Source organism: Macrosteles quadrilineatus, unplaced genomic scaffold, assembly GCF_028750875.1.
Source record: "Macrosteles quadrilineatus isolate MER2022 unplaced genomic scaffold, UCM_ALF_1.0 Scaffold_9__3_contigs__length_116548681, whole genome shotgun sequence".
In the NCBI taxonomy this organism is placed as follows: Eukaryota; Metazoa; Arthropoda; class Insecta; order Hemiptera; family Cicadellidae; genus Macrosteles; species Macrosteles quadrilineatus.
This window is the reverse complement of record NW_026542602.1, coordinates 73,375,655-73,384,736: the sequence shown is the minus strand read 5'-3', so window position 1 is coordinate 73,384,736 and position 9,082 is coordinate 73,375,655. Positions and strand designations below refer to the sequence as shown.

General features: G+C 32.9%; 1 protein-coding gene across 1 annotated transcript; it reads right to left on the bottom strand.

The window, feature by feature from the left end:
* Window positions 1-904: 904 nt before the first annotated feature.
* LOC129002430 (sorbitol dehydrogenase-like) lies at window positions 905-8,103 on the bottom strand. The gene is made up of 8 exons (XM_054430224.1): window positions 8,007-8,103; window positions 6,416-6,449; window positions 5,322-5,486; window positions 4,521-4,680; window positions 3,676-3,860; window positions 2,511-2,689; window positions 1,522-1,643; window positions 905-1,245 (listed from the first exon to the last, which is right to left on the bottom strand). Exons 1-8 carry the CDS (start codon window positions 8,058-8,060, stop codon window positions 1,071-1,073), a joined length of 1,074 nt encoding a protein of 357 aa, XP_054286199.1. The 5' UTR covers window positions 8,061-8,103; the 3' UTR covers window positions 905-1,070.
* Between the last annotated feature and the right edge of the window lie 979 nt (window positions 8,104-9,082).

Here is a 9,082-nt window from a genome sequence, read left to right as displayed (position 1 = left end):
CTTGGTACTTTATTTATCAACCTTGATCACTTAATCTGGGATTGTGAATGTGAAGTTGAATAATTATTTTGCTGTGCAAATTTTTTGTTTTAACCCAAATTAATACATTTTACTTTTTTTATTTTATCCTACCAAACCCTTTCATGGAATTATAGTTTTATAGTATACAAGTATTTTATAGTATACAGAGTGTTTTTTTTTAAACTTGCATCTTTATTTATGTAAAAACCGCAATAGATAGAAATATGCAGTTTGCGGGAATCATCTATTGACGTAGGGGGCCCAATTGTTTTGAATTCAACGTTACATTCACATTCCCCCTGCCCCCAACTTATTTTTTTTTTAATAGCAATCAAATGAAAGAGCATGAAAAATAAAATGTTTAGTGAATAAAATTTTAAAATTGGCTCATAAATTTGTGAGATATCCCCCCCCTTTCCCCGGAACTTATATTTTTTTTTTTAATAGCAAGGTACCCCTTGTTACATATCAAATAAAAGTTGGTGGCAGGGGGGGAGTGGGGGGGAATGTGAATGTAACGTTGAATTCAAAACAATTGGGCCCCCTACATCAATAGATGATTCCCGCAAACTGCATATTTCTATCTATTGCGTTTTTTACATAAATAAAGATGCAAGTTTTTAAAAAAACACCCTGTATAAGTGTTTTTATAGTATTATAGTTTTATCTTTTTCAAAACCGTACTGATAAGATTATGACCACTTACAATGTTTTATGCCTGGTTAACTTAAACCAAAAAAATAGTTTTATTTTAGTAATTGTCAACTTAAGTTTTACATCATCGAGCAAGATTTCACAATTTTTAAAAAGTGTTCATTAATTAACAAGTTATCAAAAATTTTAAAAATAAAGAAGATGTGTAGGTAATTTTAATTTTACAATGTTTCTCAAGCTCTGTTTTATTTTAAGTATACAATCATACACACACAGATGCTAAGATTTGCCAGATCAGTTAGCTTTATAGCAAGCAGTAAGCTAAATAGTGCAGTTAGCTTTACTGGTGTGTCACTTTACCAAGAATCAGCCTCATCCTGTTAAGAGTTTAAAGACTACTTTTTTGCATTTCCTGAGTTATCACAGTGGATCATGATCTTAATAGGGTTGCCAACTCCAGACTTGGCTGTCTCAAAAGCCTTTACAGTGTCTTCGATTGTAAAGTGGTGGGTTATAATTTTCTTTACATCTACTTTCCCAGAAGTCACCATGGCCAGTGCAGTTGGGTAGCTGAAAAAGTAAAAGAAGAAGGGAGATAATCAGAATATTGTCGCAATCGCGAAAGACAGCTATATCGTCTACACATTTATATATCTAATACATTTTCGAACAGAACTAATAAGAACATGATATCGTAGAAATTAGCTGAAAGTACATTACACAAACTGTTATTGTTAATTATTCAAAATATTAAGTTTTATTTGAATGCTTGGTTAAGGTTCTGCAAAGGACTTTTTAAATACCCAAACTAAAACTTAAAAATTAAATACGAATTTTGCAACTCACTCGTTAGCATAACGGAACACTCCTCTGATGTCAATCTCTCGGGCAGCCGCTGCACACAACGGAACTGTGACCTCATTGGAGCCCATACCCACAATGGTTACAACTCCTCCGCTTGCTGTTGCCTGGAATTTAGCGGAATTATATGTTATCAAATATTTTATACACAAGTGAAGTTTGAGAAAGAAAAAGAAATAATAAATTGGGTGATGTTAGTAGAAAAGGAACATAATTCTACTCCATGTAGTTTGTTTAAGTCTTATTGTTCTTTGTGCAAATGTTAAATCTTATGTAGGCCTACTGAAATCAGTTTACAACATTTAGGCGGCATTACTAAAAATTAAAAATGTTTTGTGCACTTAATAGATAAAAATAAAAATAAATCTGTAAATTTCAAATCCCTCGCTCTACTGGAGAGAAAAGTTAACATTTGTAACATTTGTTGTTTAATCAATAAAAGGTTACAATACCTGCAGACTGCCTTGTGGGTTTTGTTAATCCAGTAGGATTACGTACGTATTTGATTAGCTAACGTGGTTTAGAAAAACAACTACATTATGAAATTTGTTGTTTGCTTCTTTATGGGAATATTTTGATCAAATTTGGATAGTGTATTTATTTTTTACCATGCTAATAACATATTGCTAAAAACCACCTTACAACCTAAAAACCTACCTTCCCTGTAACAGCAAACAGTGCTCGATTGAGGTGTCGGAACTGTAACCTATTTCATGTGTGCAAATCTACTTATGCCATTATTTTTATCTTTCCGAAAAAGAGGTACCGGAACTCCATTCCCCCCGCAAATCGAGCACTGACAGCAAACCTAAGTACTCGTAAAACCTAATTTTATTGAAGTAGGGAATAAATGTCAAGCTTAAAGAAATATTTTTGTAAAAATCCAACTAGGAAAATGGAAATTTGCTTAGTCTGCAGGTTTGCTGGGAAGGGGGGGGGTTTAGCTTGTAATAATCCCCGAAGCTGCACCTTACCTCTATGGCTAGCCGAATAGTCCCTTCAAAGCCTGTACAGTCAATGGTGATGTCAGGTCTGTCTCCTAGCAAATCAATGATTTCTGCTGCTGTCTGCTTCTCTGACGCTTTGGGATCAATGCGGACTGTGTAATCAGCTCCTAGTTGCTTGGCTACTCCCAGCCTGTGATCTATCACATCTGGAAAATATTTCATGGTATCATCAAGTCAATTGAATCCTGTAGTAACAAGGTCCCCAAACTTGTGGCAAATTATCTAATACCCTGAGCATAATGCATTCTGTTAGGCATGTGCGAAAGGTGCTGCACAGGGCCCTGAACCTCAGGGGGACCCGCGCTTTAAATGAAAATACGCAAAAAAAAACATAAAATTTAGCAATTTCTTTCCAAACCATTTTGTAGAGCTTAAAAAAAATTTAGTACATTGAAGCGTTCTTACACCCCTAATGGTTACGAAGAAAATTCCAAAAAATTGTAAATTTAAAATTCCCATGTTATCCTTATGGGGAATAAGTAAACTGTTGTAGTTTTCTTGTTCATGAACATATTTTGATCAAATTTGAAAAACGCATCTATTTCTTACTAAACTATTAAAATTTAAAAAAAACCTCTTTTTACCCTCACAGTGCAGCAAACCTAAGTAGGTACTCGTTAAACTAATTCTACTAAAATAGGGAAAAGATTTGATATTTTTAAGGAGACATTTTATTGTAAATCCAATCAGGCAAATGGAAATTCCCTTAGTCTACAGGTTTGCTGCGGCAGGGGTATTTGAATAAATCCTAATACAGTAACTGCTGTTTGTTCATAAATTAAAAAGTGTAATGATGTATGTATGGTGAATGTGTAAGTTTATTACGAGATTGGTGAGGCAAAAAGCAAACATCTGCAACAGGCCAGACATTTTATAAGGAGGGGAGATGAAGCTATATGAACAGACATGGAATGAAAACCCCCAATAGCAAAAGATGAGGTGGATAGATGATGTAACAAAAGATATGAGATTCGTGAACGCCGATGAAAAAGCCATAGGGATCGCAGGAGGTGGAAGTAATTAATTGGTGAAGTCAAATACCTGGTAAATAGCCATGGGAGTAAGTAAAGGTAGTATGTCGTTGGCAGGTAACCTAGTTATTTAGAGAGACTATGAAAAAAAAATTGTATACCAGTGATGACGACTTTGCCAGCTCCAAATGATTTGGCTGTAAGTAATGTGACAAGTCCGATGGGTCCTGCGCCTGTGATGAGAACGTTGGAGCCAAGAGTGACGCCTGCGCGACGACATGCATGTACGCCCACTGACAGCGGCTCTAACAGAGCAGCTTCCTCTAGTGTAACTTGGTCTGGGATCCTAGATGACATTATGACCATTCAATGTAAATTATACAATTCATTTAGTTATAAATATGATAACTTACCGTTAATGTTATGAAGTGCAAAAGCAACTTTTCATAATATGTCAAATCACTCAATTCAGTTCAAACTTTAAATTATTTGCTGAGTATATGGAAATTATGTTTCGCCACGAAGTTGAATAATTCTTTTGAAGTGTAGTAAAAATGATATATACTTTAAGGCGGTATTTAATTGTAGTAAACTGTTAATTCATATACTTTTTAATCCACTGTTTTAAGGAATAAGTTATAATATAGTAGAACTCCAATTATACAAACTCCAATCATACGGAACTTCTATTCCTATCCATATTACCTCAAGGTGAAAAAATAAACAAAATTTGACAGAAAAATTGTGTTCATGGTGATTTTTGGTAATCTGTTACATATTTTAATGTGTGTTAATTGTGTCCTTTATGTGACTAGTCAATTTTAATGTCCTATTGATTGGCGGGAGAATCATCTGCCTATTGCAACTGTCTTCAGCAAATTTATATAACTAGTTTCTTAAAAATTCAACTATTTGTATTTTTGATTATCTGTATGATGTCCAATTCTAAATCGATTCAGATAGTTGGATTCCTACCGCAATATCTTAGGAATGAATAATTACTAACTTAAAACAAAAGTCAGCAGCATGGGTGTAGTATCGAGCAAGGTTGCCATGGCAGGGTGGTGTAGCGCAGAAGATAATGTCTGCGCACAGGTTATATCTTCCTTGCTTACAGTGTGCACAATATCTGCACGGGACCCCAGGTTCTACTGCAACTCTGTCCCCTGCACACAAAAAAATACACTCATAGTTATATGGAACTTACATTTTTTCGGTACAAATCTAGACAATAACCAGTTTTTCCATTGCTTATTCATGTGGTTTGAATGAATGGTGAAAAATACTCAATCGTGTTTCTCAATCGAGGGAGTATTACACACACACAATTCCTTTTCAACCATCAACAGTAATTTGACATTAATGTCAGATAGGTGAAACCCACACTAAAACGCATGATCCACCACTACAAAACGCATAGGAGAATTTGGTCTATACACCGAAGTTAGTAGATAAAAATCACACAATTACTTATGCCAATGATGCTTGAAAAAACAATCATACCATTGTAGTATCAACGATCAAAACTTTATGATTCTCCCTTTTTTGTTTTGTTTGTAACTGCAAGATAAGTTTCATCCAATTAAGAATATTGATTCCACAGAGAGGATTTTAACTCGATATCGCAATTACGAAACACCCTACTGGCCTACTTAATTAGTTTTAAATTATCAAATCTTAATAACGATTTCATTAGCCTGGGCAACTTTCAAAGACCCTTTATGCTATATTTTAAAATATTATGTACATTTTTAGACTTAGATTATGGATACACCTAATTGTTACTTACACTATATACTATGAATACCTGGTTTCAAATGTTTCACTTTCTTTCCAATTTTTGCAACGGTGCCGCTAGCCTCATGTCCCATGACCATGGGAGCTTTGAGTATGAAGTCTGCGCAGCGGCCGTGCACCCAGTAGTGGATGTCAGATCCGCAAATCCCCACGCAGGACATCTCCAGTAGCACCTCTGTGAGAGTTACAGAACTGTGAGAACGCTCTGATGTTATTGACTTTTGTGTATATAAATAGACCATTTCAGACAATTTCATTTTTTTTTTTGCCTATATGGACCAACTGCAGCATTTTTTTTCAGAAAGATCAACACCACTCACATGGTGTGCTTCGTTCAAAAATATGTTTTCATTTTATCCTTCAGTTTATGTTAGATAGTTTTATGTGACGTAAAAAATGCTATAGTCTAGAATTAGTTGTCCTTTTGGATTGGCTTAGTTAAAATGTTGGTGTAGGTATTCAAAATAAATCACTAAACCAGCGATTGACATTAGCTTACTATTTAGTTAAAATTCCTTTATTTTTATTCTCAAGCTAAGTAACTAACAATCACAAACAAAAAACAAACAAACTAACTAAAACTTTAGCATAGGAATTGGTTTTCTGTTTTAACAAATAGTCAAAGAATATTTATGTAAATTTAAAATATAATTGTTTATGAAAATATAATTTAATATAATTATAATATAATTTATTAAAATATAATTGTATATAAGGGTGTCTCGTAAGTAAACAGCCAAACTCTAGGATATGGTTTTATGTTCTATGGTTAAAAATAAAGAGAAAATAAAAAAAATAAACTTTTTTCAAAACCGCTCCATTTTAACCATATCTTCCATTTTTTAATTTTTTACATTAACATTTGATTGAAGCTGGATGGAATCTCATACTAATAATCTCTACATCTGTTTTGCAAATTTTTGACAGTTGCATTATTATTTAAATAATAATAAAAATATGTTTTTTTTCGGGTCGTTTGTTTATGAACTGTAAAAAGTATTATTTGCAAAAGACTAATTTTATAAAATTAAAACATTGTAAAGCAAATAATATTTTAGATAAATGATTTATTAGTAAATGTTTAGTCAACTTGTGTTTAATTACCATCATCTGCAGGCTCCGGGACAGGTCTCTGCTCCTAAAATACAATAAACAGGCCAATGCAAATTATTTCAATTGTAGCAGTAAGTATAGTCCTATTTTTTACTTTTTGTTATACATAGAATATGAAGTAGGTAAGTATTGTTTTCATAAAAATTGTGGGTTGAGTTTTGGGTTGATGTATCCGTTTTTGGTCTCCCAGAACCCAAAAAGTTTTTTTGAAGTGATTTCTGTCTGTCTATCTGTTTGTGTGTGTGTCTGTGTCTATGCTCAGAGCTACTACTGTGTGTGTCTGTGTCTATGCTCAGAGCTACTACTGACCACATCTGTGGTCTGATTTTGATTATGTGGTACTAATCCATTGTATCATTGAAATATTCTGATAGTGACTATAATTATGTGAGCTTGTTAAAGAAATTCTAGAAAAGCATTCATTATGGGGTCTACCGAATATTATTTTTATGTGTAAAATAACAGAAAATAAATCGTAATATAAATATTTTTACAAGGCATAAATACTCTGGTATTAAATAATGTTCTTCAGTGTGAAATCTATTGGAGAGACATTCATGTTCAGCAAGAATTTGTGACATCAGAAGGTTATCTTGTATGTGTGTCGTTGGCCTCGGCCACTGCAAGTTATCACTTCGGACACCCAAACAAAATTCATCAATTGGCTAGCTAGTCTTCTGCTAGTATCATTTTCATCGTCTTTATTTGTTCTGAGGAGCAGTTTCGGTTTCGGCATACGAAATGTTATAGAGAAGTAATTTAATGTAATTGAGTAAAATAGACAAATCATTATATATTAATTAAAAATAAAAATTAAGACAAATATTGTATTTGGTGTATAGTGCTAGCTAGAAAATAAAAAATAAATCTGGAAAAGTAAATAAAATGAAAGTAAAAAATATAAATTTGCCTTATACAGAACCAAAAGCGTGTGTCAATAAAAGTACAAAATACACTTTTTTTACTTATTTAACAGCACATGCAAGAATCTAGTGTATTTTCTAAATAATATTCATCAATCAAAGGAAACCCAATTACTTAATTTAAGATTTAATCATGACAAAAAGTGTTACTACATGGAAGTTACTAATTAATTATAGACATTTTTATATGCCTATAAATTGCTGTTGTAGAAATTGTAATTTTATTTTTATTTTGTAGAACTTTATTTTAGCACGATTTTGGTTATTGAACTTGTTTGTTGAGTTATTTGTAGGCTAATATGCATACTCAACTCAAAGCAGGTGTGAACTCTCTAGAGATCATGTTTACACTATCAGTGTCTGATGTGCTCATATAACCATAAAATTTACAACTTAACTTCGCAGGTCAAGTTGGATATTGGATACAAGTACCCTATATCAAGAACTCAGACTAAAAAGTTTCAATTTAAATAATATAGTTCATTAAACAGGAAATGCAATCAACACATCACTATTATTATTCTCTCAAAACACAACGCAGTTTGTACTTGTAGGTACTGTACATTTTAATTTCGAAAACAAACAAACAAAATTATGTAAACCATATAAGCTGAAGTACCTTTGTAAATACGTGTTACAGGGTTACTTGGTAAACTTACCAATCGTATATCGTTGACATCGTACAAGACAGCTGTTAAGTTGTCTGACGCCATTGTTGTCACAGCGAGTGGAGAGGGCAGTTGGTAAATGAGCGAGCAGATGCTATCAATTGAACCCTTTTCAAGGTCAGGAGTCAGTTAAGATGACTTTTTCTAGAGATTACGCTGTTTTTTGTTTGTTTTTGCACTATAGAATAATTAATGTATAGTTTAAAACCGGTTTTTTCCAAATTACGATTTTTTTGTAATTTAACCTATAGGATTTTTTTTTTTAAATAACATAAGTTACAATAACTTTTGAACCAAAATTTTTACGGAAATGGGATTTGTACCATTTTGTTCAGAATCTAAAACGACTATACCATACTAAATTTTTATCAAAATCGTTCGGGCCATTTTCGAGAAAATCTTATTTTTTCCGTTGTTTTATGGGTTTTTATAGGAAAATCCCCATTAAAAATCAAAATTTAAAAAAATGAAAAAAGCCTGGAGATACCAAAGATTAGTACATCCAAACCGAATTTGATCATAATCGGATTACAGGTGTGGTCTGTAGCTCTGTACACATCCACACGTACGGACATCACTTCGAACACCACTTTTTTGGGTTCAGGGGGACCCAAAATGGATACATCCACTCAAAACTCCAACTCAAAAATTTTTACGAATACAATACTTTCTCCATATACTATGTATAGGGGGAGAAAGTAAAAGGAACAATTTTAATGGGGGTTAGAAATTAAACTGGGACATTGACATTAATAGCAATTCTTGAAAATGTCTTTAGTATAGTTAAGTTTTTCCCCATATTTGGTAATGTTTTGATACTGAGGAGAGATTTAACTTATTTTAAAACGTTTTTATTAGCTCGCTTTCTTGTCTGGTACAAATTTTGAAATCAATTTTATACTAACTTCCCGACGAGCTAGAGACTTGAAACTTGAAACATGGCTCACAAATGGAAGACAATGCAATATTATATAATTTAATTTTCATATTTCCCTTGGGCTACGCCCCATGGGCTTGTTTTTATTAAATCACTTTCTTGCAAATTTTGATACTTCCCGATGAGCTAG

What these genes read in the sequence shown, in the direction of transcription:
- LOC129002430 (XM_054430224.1), bottom strand. Translation starts at nt 8,060, where the DNA reads ATGGCGTCAGACAACTTAACAGCTGTCTTGTACGATGTCAACGATATA. An exon ending in AGTGAAACATTTGAAACCAG is followed by an intron (nt 4,681 to 5,321) that starts GTATTCATAGTA and finishes TTTTGTGTGCAG; the next exon opens with GGGACAGAGTTGCAGTAGAA. An exon ending in GTGTTCCGTTATGCTAACGA is followed by an intron (nt 1,246 to 1,521) that starts GTGAGTTGCAAA and finishes TTACTTTTTCAG; the next exon opens with CTACCCAACTGCACTGGCCA.